Raw genomic sequence first — 18988 nt, 5'->3', positions numbered from 1 at the left:
TTTGACAACACACTTTGTTGCAAACAATTTAAACCATAACCTAATAAATTACCAAAAAATAAGTGAAAATATAAAAATAATGAATACATGAGAGCTAGAACAGATGAGCATCAACTGAAAGCAGGGAAGTTAACACATATTCAACCAGAAAGATTCTTGGCACACAGTAGTTATCGATGTGCTCTAAATTAGCACAGAATATACATTGGGCAATTCTCCCGCATATTTTCACTGCTAGAACTTTTCCTCACCACAAGTAATACTATATCAGTTTGTCCCAAATTAAATAACTTCATATATCATGGTTAATACCTCTCAATTCAGTATCTTTTTTTGGGTCATCCCGGTCTTTCTTTATGTATGTTCAACTTCTTTTAACTTTTTTCCAGTTTCAATAAATATCAGTCACTAAAATAAAACAAAAGAACTAAAAGGGGACATGGAAGGATAATAAAACACCAGTTCTTAAGTTTCTTTAAATTAACCTTAAGTAAATTGTTTGCTCTTCTTATCCCATTTTTGGATTCTCACCTCACAAATTTAAATAAGCGTTGCCTCTTGCCATCTCAATACAATTTCCGAATGTTCAAAAAGGATGATTACAAGTCAATATGGTATCCCCCTGATCGAGTCTGCAAAAAGAACAATGCGAAAAACGACTAATTATTCTATCTATAAGCATGTGTATGCCGGTTAAGTAAAAATAGTTTTTATTTTCCCATGATGGAATAAGCATTCACTCGAGCAGTTGTGTCAGATTGCATCTTTAGATTACCCAGCCGAATACCTGTGTAGCTATTTAAACAGAATTTGTGTTCCCGGGCATTTACCATGAGAAACGCATTCTACTCCACAGTTTTACCGTAGCTAGTTTCTTTCCCATTTTTAACAATGGAGAAACTCTCCTCCGAATTGTCTTGTGTTAATTTAAATAGAGTTTAAGACAGTAGCTCTTCATAATCCTTCCCCCTACAATTGCCTTCCAGCCCTTTATGTTCTCACTCACCATGTTTTGATTTAGGACCTCTGTTCTTCCCGTCCAACTCAAAATGAAGTCACTGTGACCGCCCTCACCGCCTTTTTTTGATCATATTTGGACTTAATCGTTTGCACCCGGAGGCACGTGAAAAAAGATGTGTGTGCATTAAGTTACTCACAATGCCTTATGCTGTCATTTCTAACGTGTCTTTATTTTAAGAGTGTTAATTCTTTGTACTGGCTTCCCAGTTAAAAGGGTGATTTCCTGTATTTGACATTCTAAATTTATCAAATCAAAAATACAAAATATATAGGCATGTTTAATAAGTGGTCTTTATTAAGTATGTTTACAGACTAGAGACGCGAACCTACTACGGTTCAGCTTTTAGCTCCCCTGTCTTTCCTTTGTGCTATTGGGGAATAGTATCGTAATACTCGTCCCTTTACTCCTTAATCATTACTATTTTTATAATTTAAGAGGCATGTGTGATATACTAATAGGTCTAAAAAAGGACTAATTACAAACACGGAACATTTCTAATATAGACTTCCTTGTTTATTCTGTGGACTTAATACACACGGTATGATAAATCAAACGCAGACTTTAAAATTATCTGTACAGTACTTGAAAAATAACGATTCACTTAAAAAGCCTGTGCAAAGACTCGAACCTTTTCTTTTTTTATATTAGTAGCTTCCTAGTTTTACCCTTGAACTATTGTGGATGGGTAGCAAATCAGCCAATATACACATCTGTGTTTCAGACGAAAAGAAGAATATTGTTACTCCTATTCCTGTTCCCGTTATTACTCTAGTTCTAAGATATTATCTCTTTACCACTCTAACCTAATGTTTTATATGGCATGGTCAGTTATCTAGACATTGGATTTTGGCATTTATTTCCACTGGTTACTTTTAATCTTCTAACAGGGTCAACGAAATAGAATCAAGCTGGTGATAACTGATTGTAGATACACTTATATTGTTTTAAACCACGTGTATAATTACTTATCAATATTTAATCCAAATTCAAATCTTTGTAATTTATTGATCTTTTTTTCCAAGTCACCACCTCTTCTGTCTAGTGTTAAATGTTCTAGGCCCATGAAACGTATACCTCAAATTTCTGTCATCTTATATCTGAAAGAAACACGTTAGATTCCTTACCTTAGAATATCCCCAGGCGTCAGGCTGGATCCGGAAAGATTTTTCGTCAGCAATACCCTTGCACGTTGCTAAGCGTCGTCTGCGGCTCTGCATCCGTCGTCTGTGTCGTGATCCCCGGGATGACGTCGTCAGAGTACTTGGACGCCGCCCTCACACGCTGACGTCAGTTCTTCTTTTTTCCACGCCAGTAAGCGCCGATCCGGGAAGAGCATACCCTTTTAGTCACTTTTTGACTAAACTTTTTGAACTCTTTTGGTTCCCATTTCCAGTTGACCTCGACTCTGGTGCCGGTAGGGATGCCTGGATTCAAACCGTGCGACGCCTGTCACCACCTGATGTCGATCACGGATCATCACCGCCGGTGTCTCTACTGCCGATGCGGAGTCGTGCCTTGACCTCGAAGGCTAGGCGGGAGCGGTCCCGCAAGCTGCTCGAGATCCGGCAGTCGGCTCCACGCCGCTCGAGGTCCAGGTCGAGGAGGAGGTCGAGGGACTGGTCGCGAAGCCGCAGTCGTCACAGTTCGTCGGGGTCAAAGTCCTCGCATTCCGGTAAGTCGAGGCGCAGCAAGAAGTCGAAGAGGCGACATCACTCTTCCGAATCTCCCCTCGCCTGTTGCACAACTCGGCTGAGGGTTCGGGTGGCAGCACCCGCGCGGCTCCGTCGGAGCCGCAGGAGTTGCGTCTGACCCCATACCCTCCGGTCCCTGGGTCTGACGCGACTCTGTCGGAGATCAGAGACTTCCTCGTGGCCATGAGGAGTCTGGCTCCACCGTCGACGCCTGCCCTGTGCGCCTTCAGGCCCCGCAGGCTCGACTGGGAGGCCTAGCGAGCCGGCGGCTCCGGTGCCGTCGACTTCGGTCCCGACACCGCAGGCCCCCGTGGGATCCAGGCCTGGATCCCGGTCGACACCGGTCGACCTTACGACCCGTCCGCCGGTGTTGACCCCTTCGGTGCCGCCCCTGGCGTCGTCTTCGGACGACGTCGTCCCCAGGTTTAGTCCCGGTTCGGGCCCGGCGTCGGAGCGGCGTCGCCCGGTGCCGTATCCGGTGCCGATGGATGACCGGTTCATCTTCAGCCCGGCTCCGATCGTTCCACCTGTCTACCAGAAGTCGGATGACGGGGACGACTGGGAGGGGTCTGAGGACCCTCTGGCACAGCAGTGCCAGTTATCTCAGGACTGGGCAGAAGAGCTGGGGGATGCCAGTGATCTTGACACCTCCCCTAACACTGGCTTCATCTCTCCTCCCTCTGTGGCTATGGAGGAGGGTACTACCTATTCTGTGGTGCTGCGCAAGGCGGCCGAAGCCCTCGGGCTGGAGCTCCCTGCTGTGGCCTTGAGGACTTATCTCCTCACTGAAGTGCTTCCACGGCCAGTAAGCTCCTCGGAGCCTCTGCTGCAGTTCAATGAAGCACTACGGACGTTCTGATGGGCACCTGGTCCAAGCCCTCCACAGTCCCTCCTGTGGACCGGAACGTGGCCCGGCGCCACCGCCCCGGGCGACCCCAGCTTTCTGTCTGTGCACCCCACGCCCGAGAGCCTGGTTATCCAGGCCTCTACCTCCCAGACCGCCTTCCCGTCCGCTCCCCCGGACCGGGAATCCAAAAGGTTGGAACAGTTTGGGAAGAAACTGTTCTCCTCCCTGAGTTTGGGGTTGCGGTCTATCAACACCGCGTGCCTTTTGGACAGTTACACCCACTCCTTGTGGGATACGATGGCGGACGTGCTACCCCAGTGTCCTGAGGAGGCCCAGAAACGGCTCGCCCAGGCTCTTGCCGAGGGGTGGGATGCGGCACGGTATTCAATACGATGTGAGCTGGACACAACGGACTCGCTAGGCAGGGCACTTGCGACCACAGTGGCGATTCGTCGCCACGCCTGGCTGAGATCCACGAATTTCTCCGGGGATGTCCAGAGCACCCTCATGGACATGCCCTTCGATGTCCGTTACCTTTTTTGCGACAAAGCGGATAGTGCGCTGGAGCGCTTTAAGGACTTAAGGGCTACGGCCAAGTCCTTGGGCCTCTTGGCCCCGCGCCCGCAAACTTCCCCTTTTCAAAGGGGCGCCCCCTCACGTCCGTCTAGCCACAGGCTGCAGAACCAGCCTCAGCGCGGTTGCGGACGTGGATTCCGCTGAGGCGGAGCAGGGGGACAGAGAGCCAGTCTGCCCACATTTGCCGCAGCAGCATCTGCCTCAAAGCCCTCCTAGTCCGAGCTTTCAGGCCCATTCCACGCCAGTAGGAGGCAGGGTTCGCCATCACCTGCTCCACTGGCATACCATCACATCGGACAGGTGGGTGCTGCAAATCGTCCTAAGGGGCTACTCCCTCCCCTTCAAGGCAACCCCTCCAACCATGCCACCGCAGTGCCACCGCATGTCGGGGGATCACTTACAACTTCTGCAGGAGGAAGTTACGGCCCTCTTGGCCAAGTGGGCCATCGAGTGCGTTCCTGGCCCAGAGGTAGGTCGGGGTTGTTATTCCCACTACTTTCTGGAGCATCAACGCCTTCCTCCGGAAGAAGTTCAAGATGCTCACCTTAGCTCAGGTTCTGGCTGCCCTGGAGACTGGATGGTAGCGTTGGACTTGCAGGGCGCTTATTTCCACATCCCCGTCCTGCCGGTGTTACCGGCGGTTCCCAGTAGGCCACGAGCACTTTCGCTTTACCGTCCTCCCCTTTGGCCTCACCAGTGCCCCTCGGGTGTTCACGAAAGTGATGGCGGTGGTCGCAGCTCATCTGCGCAGATTAGGGGTTCCAGTCTTCCCCTATCTCGACGACTGGTTGTTGAAGGTGGGCTCGTCCCCGGCAGTCGTCTCCCACCTCCAGACTACGGCCGACCTCCTGCCTTTGCTGGGGTTTTCCATCAATGTGCCGAAGTCGCATCTAAGTCCCTCCCAGAAGCTCCTTTTCATTGGAGCGGTTCTGGACTCGGCGCAGTTCCGGGTCTATCCTCCGGAACTGCGGGTTCGGGATATTCAGGCTCTGATTCCGATCTTTCAGTCTTTATCCCGGGTTTCGGTCAGGTTGGTTCTGCGGCTCCTGGGTCTAATGGCCTCCTGCTGGTACATCACGCCAGGTGGTGGATGCGGGCTCTGCAGTGGGACCTGAAGTTTCAGTGGGTCCAGCATCGGGGCAACCTGTCCGACCATGTCTTGATCTCGGAGGGCACTGCAAGACAGTTGCAGTGGTGGCTCACGGACCGCAATTGGGTCAGTGGCAGATCCCTCTCCCTACCCCAACCGGAGCACGTAGTGGAGACGGATGCGTCCCTTCTGGGATGGGGGGGGCACATGGGAGAGGCGGAGATCAGAGGCCTCTGGTCTCCGGCGGAGTCCCGGCTCCATATCAACCTATTGGAGCTGCGGGCGATCCGACTTGCACTGAAGGCATTCCTCCCCTCTGTTCGGGGGAGTGTAGTGCAGGTGTTCACGGACAACACCACCGCCATGTGGTACTGCAACAAACAGGGCGGGGTGAGGTCGTGGACCCTTTGTAGGAGGCTCTGCGCCTCTGGACATGGCTGGAACATCAGAGCATCACCCTGGTGGTTCAACACCTGGCGGGCTCTCTGAACGCCAGGGTAGACGAACTCAGCCGCCGGTGCATGATGGATCACGAATGGCGTCTGAACTCGGACGTGGCGCAAGGCCTCTTTCGGCAGTGGGGAGAGCCTTGGTTAGATCTATTCGCCACCGAAGAGAACGTGCAATGTCATCAGTTCTGCCTGTTGGAATTTCCAAGGCGGCACTCGCTCGGAGACTCTTTTCGGCACAAGTGGAGTTGCAGTCTGTTGTACGCCTTTCCGCCTATACCACTTCTGCCCAGAGTGCTGAAGAAGATCAGGCGCGACCGGCCCCAAGTCATCCTTGTGGCTCCGATTGGGCACGAAGATACTGGTATCCCGATCTACTCAGTCTATCAATCAATCCCCCGATTCGACTGCCTCTTCAGGAGGACCTTCTGTCGCAGCAGCAGGGGACGGTCCTCCACCTGAACCTGTCCAGCCTCCACCTCCATGCGTGGAGATTGAGCGGCGACAGTTGATGCCATTTGACTTGCCTCCTGAAGTCTGTAATGTTGTTCTGGCAGCCAGGCGTCCCGCCACTAAATCGGTATACGCCTGCAGGTGGAACAGATTTGTGGCATGGTGCACAGCAAAGGCTGTGGATCCCCTCTCCGCCCCTCTTTCTGAGGTTCTCCTCTTTCTTCTTTGCCTGGCCCAGCAGGGCTCTGCTCTGGGCACCCTCAAGGGATATCTTTCAGCTATTTCTGCTTTCTTACGGCTTCCTGATCAGCCTTCTCTTTTCAAATCCCTTGTTGTTTCTCGATTCTTTAAGGGCATTACTCACATGTTTCCTCCTGTCCCTTTCATAATGCCTCAGTGGGATTTGAACCTAGTGTTGACCTATCTGATGTGTGCTCCCTTTGAGCCACTTCATAATTGTCCCCTTCGTCTGCTCACTCTTAAGACTGCTTTCCTGGTTGCCATCACCTCTGCTAGAAGGGTGAGTGAGCTCCAGGCTCTATCTTCTAAGCCTCCTTTCCTTTCTGTCCATCAGGACAAGGTTGTTCTCAGGACTCGTCCTTCCTTTCTCCTTAAGGTGGTAACTGCTTTTCACATCAGCCAGTCTGTTACACTGCCCACCTTCTTTCTGCTTCCCTCGAAAGAGGAAGAGAGGCTCCACCGTCTGGACCCAAAACGGGCGCTGTCCTTCTATCTGGACCGCACAAAACCGTTCCGGGTGGACGACCAACTCTTTGTTGGCTACGTGGGCGCTAAGAAGGGGCGGGCGGTGCACAAGCGAGCCATCTCTCGGTGGGTTGTCTTGTGCATTGAGGCCTGTTATTCCTTGGCTAAGAAGGAACCTCCTGTGAGGCTGAGGGCCCATTCCACTCGGGCCACAGCAGCTACTACTGCCCTGGGACGGGGAGTCCCTTTGCAGGACATTTGTCAGGCAGCAACGGATGGCCAACTCTTTGTTGGCTACGTGGGCACCAAGAAAGGTCTGGCCGCACACAAGCGGACTATCTCCAGATGGGTTGTTTTGTGTATTAATGCCGGTTATTCTCTGGCTAAATAGGAGCCTCCGGTGGGGCTGCGCGCCCATTCCACCATGGCGACATCTGCCACTACGGCGTTGGGACGTGGTGTCCCCTTACAATATATATGTCAGGCAGCTACGTGCGCCTCGCTGCACATGTTTGCCAAGCATTATTGCCTAGACAGCCAAGTCCGGAGAGACTGCTTCTTTGGCCGTTCCGTTCTCCAGGACTTCCTGGTGTGATCTTGGTTCGCAGACCCCCCACCAGGGTTGGTATTGCTGGGGTATCTATTCTAAGGTAAGGAATCTAACTAACTTGTTTCTTTCAGATGAACAAGTTACTTAACTTCGGTAACGATATATCTGTAAGAAACATTAGTTAGTTAGATTCCTTACCGCCCCACCCATCCTCCCCGTTCTGCGAACTGATATCTAGGGTTAAGGACATCCCTTTCAGGGCCCTAGATTCATGGCACCAGTGTCGGTCTCCTGCATGGCTCTGCGTTCCTGACGCGGAAAGCTATGTACAAGAACTGACGTCCGCGCGCGAGGGCGGCGTCTAAGTACTCCGACGTCATCCCGGCGATCACGACGCCGACGACAGACGCGGAGCCGCAGTCGACGCGGAGCGACGCGCAAGGGTATTGCTGACGAAAAATCTTTCCGGATCCAGCCTGACGCCTGGGGATATTCTAAGGTAAGGAATCTAACTAACTAATGTTTCTTACAGATATATCGTTACCGAAGGTAAGTAGCTTGTTCGATAGTTGCGAAAATGTATAGCCATAGGGTATTTTGTGTCACAATTTTTGATAGCTCGTAGATGATCCATCCACCTGATCTTAAGTTTTCTCACTGTAGATCCTACGTATACTTTTCCATAAATACACGTCATGGCATATATACAACTATCAGTGCTACAGTTAATAAAAGAACCAATTATATATTTCTTGTGATGTTTACTATCACAGAAATCCTTTGATTTGTCAATAAAATGTTTGCAGCAGATACAATAATTGCAGCTGTAAGAACCAGTGGGTAGTTTGCTGTTACCCAAAGTATCTGTTTCTCTACCTATGTTCGGAACCTCATATTTCAGTGTCACTAGGGCTTAGTAAGCTCCTAAGTGTTGGTGCTTTCTTATAAACCATTGATGGTTTAGCGAGTAGTATTTCATTGATGTCCTCATCTAGTGTCAACATGTCCCAGTGTTTAAGTAGTGTTGTATACTCTACTGTTTCCCTCACTATATGTTATGATGTTATGTAGCTTACTAAGCTCTTCTCCTGTTTTGTCTTTGCTTTTGTCTTTCAACTGTTCTTTTCTCTTTATTTTTTGGACCCTTCTTTTGACTTTCTCCATATCGCCCAATTGGGAAGCCAGTCAGAAGAATTTACATTCTTAAAATAAAGACAGATTAGAAATTACAGTTTAGACATTGTGGGTAACTTATTACACACACACACACATCTTTTTTCGCATGCCTCCAGGTGCAAATGATTAAGTCCAAGTAGGATATAAAAAGAGCAGTGAGGGGGTACAGTGACTTCATTTTGAATTGGACGAGAAGAACAGCGGTCCTAAATCGAACACCGTGAGTGAGAACATGAAGGGCCGCAAGGCAGTTGTAGGGGTGTAGATTATGAAGTGCTACTTTCTTAAACTTTCTTAAACTCTATTTAAATTAACACAAGACAGTTCAGAGGAGAGTTTCTCCATTTTTAAAAATGTGAAGATAAAACTGTTGAGTAGAAGGTGTTTCTCATGGTAAATGCCTGGTAACACAAATCTGGTTTAAATAGCTATGGAGGTATTCGGTTCGGTAATCTAAGAATGCAATTTGACACAATTGTACTTGAGGTAACTGCTCGAGTGAATGCTTATTCTATCATGGGAAAATAAAAATATTTTTACCTAACCAGCGCATACACATTCTTATAGATAGAAAAATAAGTCGTTTTTCGCATTGTTTCTTTTCCGGACCCATATGCCGGGGATACCATATTGAAGTGTAATCATCCTTTTTGAAAATTGGGAAATTGGATTGAGATGACAAGAAGTGACGCTTATTTGAACTTATGATGTGAGAATCCAAAAATAGGTTAAGAAGTGCAAAGAATTTGCTTAAGGTTAATTTAAGGAAACTTAATAAGAACTGGAGTTTTATTATCCTTCCATGTCCCCTTTTAGTTCTTTTATTTTAGTGACTGATATTTATTCAAACCTAAAAGAAGTTCACCATATATGCAAAAAAGACAGATATGACTTAAAAGATACTGAATTGAGAGGTATTAACCATAATATATGAATGTATTTAATTTGGGACAAACTAATATAGTATTACATGTGGTGAGCATAAGTTCTAGCAGTGAAAATATATGGGCAAATTGCTCAATGTATATCTTGTCCTAGTTTAGAGCACATCGATAACTGTGTAGTCAAGAATTTTTCTGCTTGAATATGCATTAACTTTCCTGCTTTCACTTGAAGCAAATCTGTTCTAGCTTTTATATATTCATTCATTTTATATTTTCACTTATTGTTTGGTAATTAATTAGGTTATAATTCAAATTGTTTGCAGCAAAGTGTGTTCTCAAATAGGAATGTGATTACATAGAAAATAGATATGTACAGAACATGTATATAGGAATTTAGATGCATTAAATTTTATATTTAACTATTCTTTTCATGGAGGTTATAAATTGATTCATGATTGTGTTTACACCAGCCCTGAAGAAGCGCAATTGGGTGGGAAACACATGTTGGCTATATTGCTGTGGTGAATGAAGCATCTTCGCTGTATTGAATGAAGCATCTTTGGAGGAAGGAATTAAAGAAATGTAAAAGAAACAAATCAGGAAGAAATTGTTTGTGTGTGTGTTTTGGTTTTGTGCGAGTGTGTGTGTTTTTGTGTTTGTTTTGTACTCCAGACTCCCCACACATGGTCCAGGTATATTCACTGCTTATGACTTTGATGAGGATACCCTTTGAAGATAAGTAGGATTACAGGGAAGTAACGTATCCTTATTCTTTCTTAGTTGCTCTGTTATTCTTGGTCAGTAGGTGCCATTGTATTAGCAGTGACTACCCAGTACTCTACTGCGAAAATAACAGTCCTTCTGGCCTGCATCTTATGTGTTAAACAAAACTGTCAGGCATTTGCTACCCTAAAAGGGATTGTGTTATAAACCTACAATGCTGTACGCTGACATCCTAATGTTACTGGTATGCACAGTTCTAATTTTACCTTAGAAAGCCTCTCATGTTTAAGTGAATGAAGACAATCAGTATTTTAGACTGAATACTGGAGTTAGCACATATGAGTATTTTTACCTTGATACTTGTTTACAAGGCAACCTGTTTTGGCCTGGCTGTTAAGCTAGCCATTAAACCGAGTGTTTAGTTTAGTCAAACAAATCTTGACACACACTTATGGTGCCTGTACATATTTGGCTTACAGTTTACGTTATAGGAAATCTTCTACCCTTTTTAATTTAGATATATCCTTGAATATGTATGAATTCCATCTGGATAGTTCAAGCCCATCAGAAAAAACACTTCTGATTTTCAAATCTCCATTTTTATTTTATTGCAGGTGTCCTGGACTCAAGCACTGCGAACTATAGTTAAAAATTGCTACAAGCAGCACGGACGCGAGGACCTCTTGTATGCCTTTGAAGATAATCAGACACATCAAGTGGCCACACACAGCATAGCACATCTACTTCCTTCGCAGACAGTGGTACAAACAATCAGTAACCCTGATGGAACAGTTTCTCTCATACAGGTGAGGTATAGTTTGGCTTAATCATGAATCCAGCCACAGTCATGCAGGGTGTAAGTATTGTTCACTTTTAATTTAATTCTTACTTTTTCTAAAATATGCATAAGTGGATACTAACCTTTAAAGTCTTACTAATCATCCAGCCCAGAATACATTGTTTTAGCTCATATATGTTATCATCCCTTAGTTGCAGTATCTATTGTTTAAGGCTGTGCATTTACTTTTCCATGATTATCCAACTGCTACCTTAGACAATTGATTGGGATACTTTAAAGTCTAATTTAAGTTATTGTATCTTCTGATTTGCACTTTTTTATAAATTCTCCCTCAGAAGATGGGCAAAAATGTTGTGCATTTATTTCAAGTTATGTCCAAAAGGTGGTTTTTGGTAGACATTTTATGGTCAGCCATGTTACAATGGAAGACTGAGAAACCATTATCTACAGCTCTTGTTAATTTATTTGTTGTATTCGGGAACCACAAAAGCATTCACAATAGATACTAATAAACATAAATGTGCAAATATCTGCTGCCCATACCCATCAAAATCACCTAATGCTAAGGGTTAAATATTTTACTTCCTTAATCTTTCAAAAGTGAACTTAAATCCTTATAGTAGTGCCTTTCCTGCACCGTCATATTCCTTCTTTGTTTCATTCCCTATTGCTCAGGAGGTTCAGTACGAGTTTTTGTCTTAAAATGTAGCACCGTACATAGCTGACATCGTGGTAGTTGGTTGGAGCTAATTTACATTAGATCATTCTGATATACTCCTCTTTCCCTACCAGAGGAAAAACAAGAATTTAGTTAGACTTCTCAAGAAATAAAAATGAAGGATGATGGCTTCTATTTCAAATTGAAGGAAGGTACAAATAAAGGAATGTGTGCTTATGAATGCAAGTTGATTGTCTGGATCATGGCTGTGGAATACAGAAATGAATGGCCATTAGGGCAGCACATTACAGGTCCTGTTCTAAGGACTGGTGCAATGAGGGCAATGCCTAGGTGTTTAGCTACACCAGAGTGTATCTTGTTCAAGGAAGAACAGTATAGGTTAGTATTAGGTTGGAAGGAGTGGGAGCTATTGTTATTTGAAGGTTAGCAATACATCTCTTCTTGTCTAGTGGGTATATGGAAATGCTGTGAGTGGGCTTAGATGATCTTATTGTTTAGTTAAATTATCCTCCTTTGCAGGGGTAACAGTTGAACAAAGCTACTGCTGATATGAGCTCCAGTTTTCTTTAGAAATGGAGCCCTCCACCTGCTGTGCCATTGTTGAGTTATCTTAGACTGCTAGGAAGAAGTGCTCCACAGTCCACTATTCACTCCATGAGTGAGGTAGTTTTAGACCTGGTTCCCATTATAAATGGCAATGTTTTTTTTTTAAATTATTTTATTTTTTATTTTTTCCTTATCACAAAACAAGAACATCCAAACAGACAGGTCAGCCCTGGTCAGCACACCCAGTTTGCTTGTCGGCCACCCCCTCCCCCCTCCCCCTTCATACAAGGAGCCCATACAATAATTGCTCAACTGATTACACCATCGTCCTTATTGTTCACATCCGCCCTATAAATGGCAATGTTAGCCATCAAATTAGGCAGGCTGTTATGTCACGGGCCTAACCACATGGCCAATAGTGTTGCATCCTGGCAAGAAGGTAAAGAAAGCAAAACATTAATAAGTGGAAAACCTTAGTGAGCAACTTTGACAATTGCTTACTTTTTGGGTAGACACAAGAGAAGGTTTCTAGGCTAATAGCTTTGTAAATGCTGCAACAGAGAATTAACTTAATGAAAGAAGATAGCGAGCCAATGCAAAGAATGCAGTATGGTTGTAATGTTGTGCAGCTGCACATTTGTGAGGATGAGGTGGATAGGTGCTTATAAAATTATTTTCTGAAGAAAAAGGATGAATTGCAAAAACGTATCCGAATTGCATTCCTGCTGTCGAAGTAAGTGTGAACTAAATGCAAGTGGGAACTAAAGTGTGGACTTTGGATATAAAATTGGAAGTAGAGCTTGTTTTTTCATTCTTCTAAAGTGAAGTTAAGTGGTGCATATGGGCGTGTAGTTCAGTGACAGATATCATTTGGGCTACATATTTAACAGTGACAGTTGAGGCTCATATGTGAAACTTAGTTGCAGGGAGAGTTTGGTCGGAGTAGCTGTGAAGCCCAGAACAATACTTGTCATCTCTCCACTGTTAATGGATATTGACATTGTTGAGCAAAACAACTTAAGTTTCACTGGGATAAGTTTGAAGTGGCTGAAGTCACCATTGCTCATTCCTGAGGGAGACTTTCAGCATATCAACTTAATTACCGTAGGACAGACTGATGTGATGTCATCTTCAGACTGATGAATTGCAAAACGAAGCTCATATACCAAGTATCTGGAAGCTTTGTTTAAATGTTAAATTATGGGTGTTGCAGTTCATTGTAGGCGAAGCCTATCTGATGCCATTTTGATGACTTGCAATCATTTTGAGAGGAAAGTTGTGAGTAATTATAGCAGTGTCCCGTTACAGCCCATTTAAGTTGAGTGTTTGGAGAGGAGCATCTCAGGCTTAACCTTATAGAAGACTGCCACAGAATTAAATGCCACCCTTAGGGAGAAGCTGTCTTAATAGTCCAGAAAACCTGATGGCTACAGTTGTACTTCACTAACAGGATGATTTGTATGGGTGAAAGAGATTGTGCTAATGTAGGAACTTTGTCTAGTAGCTGCAGGTTTTTCCGTTAGTTTGCCTAGTAGACCACTGGACTCTGATTGGCTCAGATCAGTTTAATGTCTTGAAAGCAGAGTTGACCTCTTTTGTTTTGTATTTTTAAGAGCTGCAGTGAATATCCTGTGTTGGAATTCCCAGCTATAGACCTTGATCCTCAATTTCTCAAATGCGCACACTCTAACTGCAGACCAATCTTCCTCCTACCATACTCGCCCAAGGTCTTAGGGAAACAAATTGACCAACGCATAACTAACCACCAGCTTCTCGAAGCTAAGCTGTCCGGATTCAGGCACAGCCACTGAACAGAAACAGCACTCATCACTGCCACAAACTGCCTCCTCATGATCTTTGACGGAGGAGACACTGCAGACCTCATTATCCTGGACCTCTTTGCAGCATTTGACATGAGCTCACACCTCATCCGGCGCCTGCACGAGATTGGCGTCTAAGGACCCGCTCTCTGCTGGTTCTGCTGCTTCTTAGGGATAGAACACAAGCTGTCAGCCCGGTCCCGTACTCCTCGGAGGCCACAAACTCCTCTACGAAGTGCCTCATGCAGGAAGCTGGCTCCAATGGGGGATAGTGGGCCTCTGGTTGGTGGCTGCTCATGAGCAGACCACAAGGTTGTGGGAGCAAAGCTCCTGGAGTTAGGTTCAGGGCAAAGAGGGGGGATCCAGTTTAGCACACAGGGTGCACCCACTGCGGCTGCCGTGTGCAGGTTGCTCTTTTGGTGGTATGTGCACTGTTGTTTTCAATTGGCATTCTCCGGTTGCAACAAACACTGCAGGTTCAGGGACGAAAATCTTCCGGAGGCGATCACCGGTTGGAGAGGCAAGTTGGGATGCTGGGACACCGGGACACCGTTGGTTGGGCCACCCAAGGCTGTAGGACGTCTGGTGCAGGGGTGTATTTTGGCGTTTCTTACTCGTGGGGGGATCCTCCAGAAAGGGTTTGCAGGTGTCGGTTGGAGACTTGAGGTAGGTCAGGGATCTCCAGATCCCAGGTCAGGATCGCCGGGGAGACATCCTTGTGATGTTGGGCTACTCGAACTCGGGCCGTGGGTGTCGGATGGAGACTCCCTGATTTGGCTGGAGCTAGAGTCCGTCTTCCCTGAGCCCTGGATTTGCTCACCCACAAAGTCTGGTTTGGGAAGACAGGGCAGGTCCTCCAGGGTCTCAGCGGGCTGCTGGCTGCAGGCCACACAGGGATTTCACTCGAGCAGGTCGAGGTCAGTTGGGGTCCTCCTTTTTCTCAGCAAAGCTTCTTTGGTCCTTCTCTCTTCTTGTCTGAGTAGGCAAGGGTCAGGGTTGCTCTAAATACTACATGTTTGGCGTTACAGGTAGGTACAGGTCGGGACCAATGGGTCTCTTTCTTGGGGGTGGGTACACCCTCTATTATGCCACCGTCCAGTGGGAGGGGGGGCATAAGCCTCCCTCTGGTTGGCTGGGACCCCCCCATCTTCAAGATGGCGGGGACTGAGAGTTGTGCTTCACCTCGCCTCCCCCACCTGAGAGGTGGGGTTGGCAAAGGTGGACACACCACTCCTCCTAACTTAGCTTCCCCGCTGATTCTCCCTCCCAAAGTGGGGGTCTGAACCAGTAGGGCCGAGTTGCTGGGAGCAGCATATGGCTGGGGTTGCTCACAAAGGTGGCAGGCTTTTGAACCTTCCCCTTCGTGGACCTTGCCTATTCTGGGGGAGGAGGATTGGCACCTCGACCCAGGATGTGCTTTGTTTTAGGACCACGAGAGCGGCAGGCTCTCGACCCAGGAGTCCAGAAACAAGTCTGGTGGTGGCAGTTGGTGAGCAGCCACTCAACCATGACACTAGTTAGGTCGTTTTTCAGGGGGTATCTCGAAGATGCCTTCTGAGTGCATTTTTCATTAAATCAGTGTGGGTTTAATGGGCTGAGAACTTCCCAGTTTTTAGTAAAGCCATTATGGTGCTGTGGAGTTTGTACTGACTGACTCCCATAACATACAATGTCTAAGAATAGACTTACACTCTGTAGGGGTACAGGACTCGCGCACCTGTACCCTCACTACTGGTATAGTGCACCCAGCTAGAGGAGTGGCTTACCTATGCCAGGGCTGTGGATTTTAGGCATGGCACACAGGGATGTGTGCCATGTCGACTCTTCACTTTCTTTCTCTCTCTCTCTCGCTCTCTCTCTCTCTCTCACATTCTCTCTCTCTCTCTTGAGAGAGAGAGCGAGAATGAGAGAGAGAATGAGAGAGAGAGAGAATGAGAGAATATGTATATATAGGTACATGGCCCCTAAGGGTGGCACAATAAGTGCTGCAGCCCTTAGAGGCCTTCCCTGGTTACATTGCCCTTGGTACCTATGGTACCTTTATCTGAAAAAGACCGTAGTTCTAGATTCCTTACCTTAGAATTACCCCCAGGGGTCAGACTGGATCCAGAGAATTATTTTCTTAGCAATACCCTTGGCAGTCGGTAGATGGTCAGTTGACTCTGCGTCAACGTCCTGGTTGCCGGAATGACTTCACGATGTCTACTTAGACGACACCTCTGTGCGCTCACGTCAGTTCTTCCTTTTCTGCGCCAGCCAGCGCAGATTGAAAGAGCGTGCCCCCAGTCACTTTTTGACTCTTTTTTTCAACTTTTGGTCACCATCTTTCTTAAGTCTTGCAGCTCTTGGTGCACGAGGGATGTCCAGTCTTCGGCCCGGTTTGAAGCCATGTGACTCCTGTCACAAGTTTGTCGGTACCCAAACCGCACCTCGTATGCTTTTGGTGAAAGGAGCGCGACCACGACCCAAAATCGTGCTTCCACTGCCGGGCCCTGAACCTGAAGTCTTTGCGGGAGCGGTCCTGAAAGCTTTTGGTTGCCCAGCAGTCTGCTCAGCGTCGTTCCCGGTCGAGGGGAAGGTCGTGGAACCAGTCAAGGAGATATCACCATTCGTCAAAGAAGTCTTTGCACTTATCGGGTAACTCTAAGCACAAGAAGAAGGTGCAGAAGCATTTTCGCTCTGCGCCATCTCCCCGTCTGTCAGCCGACGCGCCGCAGGAGCCAGCGTGTCCCCTGCCCACCATTGTGCATTTTACGTAGCCCTCCTTTCCATCTTTGGTAAGCCCGAATCTACCCTCCAGACTCGGCTGGGGGCTCTAGGCCTTCGATGGCGGCTCCGGCCTCGGCCCTGCAAGGCCCCCATGGATTCAGGCCTGGATCCTGATTGGTGCAGTCGACCTCACAGTACCTTCCCGGCGCCGATTCCAGTGGCAGCGCCCCCTCGCCGGCTGCGCCCCCAGCCAGCATCGATCCCAGCCTCACCCCCGACTTGGACACGGCACCGGACCGACCCCGGCGCTGGAGGGTACTTTTGTCTCACTGTTTATCCCTGGCGTTCCCTACCGCCCTGAGTGGCAGCCAGTGGAGGGTGAGGAGGACTGGAAGGGGTCTGTTGACCCTCTTGCAGACCAACTTGAAGAGCCGGACTGGAGAGAAGAGTAGGGTGATGCCAGTCGTCTGGATACCTCCCCAGACCTTGGTGTGCTTTCTCCCCCTACTGTGGCTACGGAGGAGAGACTCCACCGTCTGGGCCCAAAACGTGTGCTGTCCTTCTACCTTGACCGCACAAAAGACTTCCGGGTGGACGATCAACTCTTTGTGGGTTATGTGGGAGCCAAGAAAGGTCGGGCAATGCACAAACGTACCATCTTTTGATGGGTTGTCTTATGCTTAAGATTTGTTATTCTTTAGTGAAAAAGGAACCTCCAGTAGGACTGCGTGCTCGTTCTACCAGGGTGACGGCAGCCACTACTGCTTTGGGACGTGGAGTTCCGTTGATTGACATCTGCCTGGCAGCCACATGGGCATCCCTACACACGTTCATGAAACATTAATGGCTGCATAGCCAAGTCGGGAGAGACTGCTTTTTTGACTGTTCTGTTCTCTAGGACTTCCTGGTGTGAACTTAGTTCACAGATCCACCTCTGGGGTTGGCATTGCTGGGATATCTATTCTAAGGTACGGAATCTATAACTACGGTCTTTCATATGAACAAGTTACTTACCTTCGGTAACAATGTGTTCGAGGCGTGTGGGCTGCTGAATTCATATCTGTGCATAGATCGCCGCCTAGTGTTGGGTCCGGATGTTTGCACGTTGTTGTCCTGGAAGAGTCTTCGAAGTATCCTGAGATAGGTGACTCCTCCCCTGGACCACAGTGCGCATGGGCATCCACTCCATCCTCAGATTGTTTTTTTCCGCCATTGGGTTCGGATGTGCTTATCTTGACTCAAGTTAGGAAAAACTTTTTTCAGGCCAAAAGGCCTGTAGTTCGCGTCGGTACTGTTCCCGATCGGTATCGACAGTTACTTGTTAGTTTACTAACTTCAAAACCAACTTTTTCACATCGACATCGACACCATCGACGATGGAATAGAGGACACCATTCAAGCGGTGTCCTGTTTGCAATGCAAAATATCCCCATGTCGACGTCCACCCGGTGTGCAACAAATGCCTTTCACCGGATCACGACGAATCCACATGTATGGCCTGTGCCCGATTCCGATCCCAAAAGACTCTCCGGAATCGACGAGCAGCAAGACTTGAAGCGCAGCAAGCGGCACCGGCCCCGACCAACATCTTCAGCGCCGAGGACGAAGATGTGGAAGGCGTGGAGAACCTACCCTCCAGCCCCGCTTCCGAACACAATTCCGGATCGGAAGACATCGAAGAGCAACTCTTTCACAAGGATGAAGACGACACCGAGGTAGGAGACTACGATGAGGCCTTAGGGGCCGAAGAAAGTAGCTCCGGTGACGAGCAAGGCCTACCCGTACAGACGGAGGATATTCCAGTGCGTCAATCTATGGCTCCGGTCGAGGCATCGCCTTCGGGCCTTACCCAAGACCTATCCCGCAGTTCTTCGGGCCCGGCCTCGGACATTCAGCGACAGCCATTAGTACCCAAAACGACTGGTTTCCCTTCATCGAAACCGAAACCAAAAGTCGTGTCGGTTCCACAGAAACCGAAACTGAAAGTGACACTGGTCGGATCGAAGCCCACTACACCTTCGACGACAGCAAAACCCGTCGGCGCCGACCGCACCAAACGGGACTTCGGTGCCGAACTCGCAGCAGCCGACGTCGGCGCCGACACACGGAAAAAGGCCATCGGTACCGCCAAACCGCCTCGGCACCCGGCACCGAAACAATCGGCTCCGGCCACGAAGGTCAAAATGGCCGCTGCGTCGCACACCACTTCGAAAGCAGCACCTAAGGCCCAATCATCGACGCCGTCTACTACCTCTCCTCGACTCGATGAC

The 18988-nt window shown here is 47.7% G+C and overlaps 1 protein-coding gene across 4 annotated transcripts in view; it reads left to right on the top strand.

Annotated features, from left to right (window-relative positions):
* NRF1 (nuclear respiratory factor 1) overlaps positions 1–18988 on the top strand; it is a 687565-nt gene that overhangs the window by 348736 nt on the left and 319841 nt on the right. For all 4 annotated transcript variants that reach the window (XM_085653634.1, XM_085653631.1, XM_085653635.1 and 1 more), the window contains exon 7: positions 10780–10971. In XM_085653634.1, the coding sequence (XP_085509760.1) occupies positions 10780–10971 (192 nt within the window). The remainder of the gene's footprint in view (positions 1–10779; positions 10972–18988) is intronic.

Source organism: Triturus cristatus, chromosome 4_1, assembly GCF_964204655.1.
Source record: "Triturus cristatus chromosome 4_1, aTriCri1.1, whole genome shotgun sequence".
NCBI classification, from domain to species: domain Eukaryota; kingdom Metazoa; phylum Chordata; class Amphibia; order Caudata; family Salamandridae; genus Triturus; species Triturus cristatus.
Note: the sequence above shows the minus strand (reverse complement) of the source record. Positions and strands in the feature narration are given on the sequence as shown.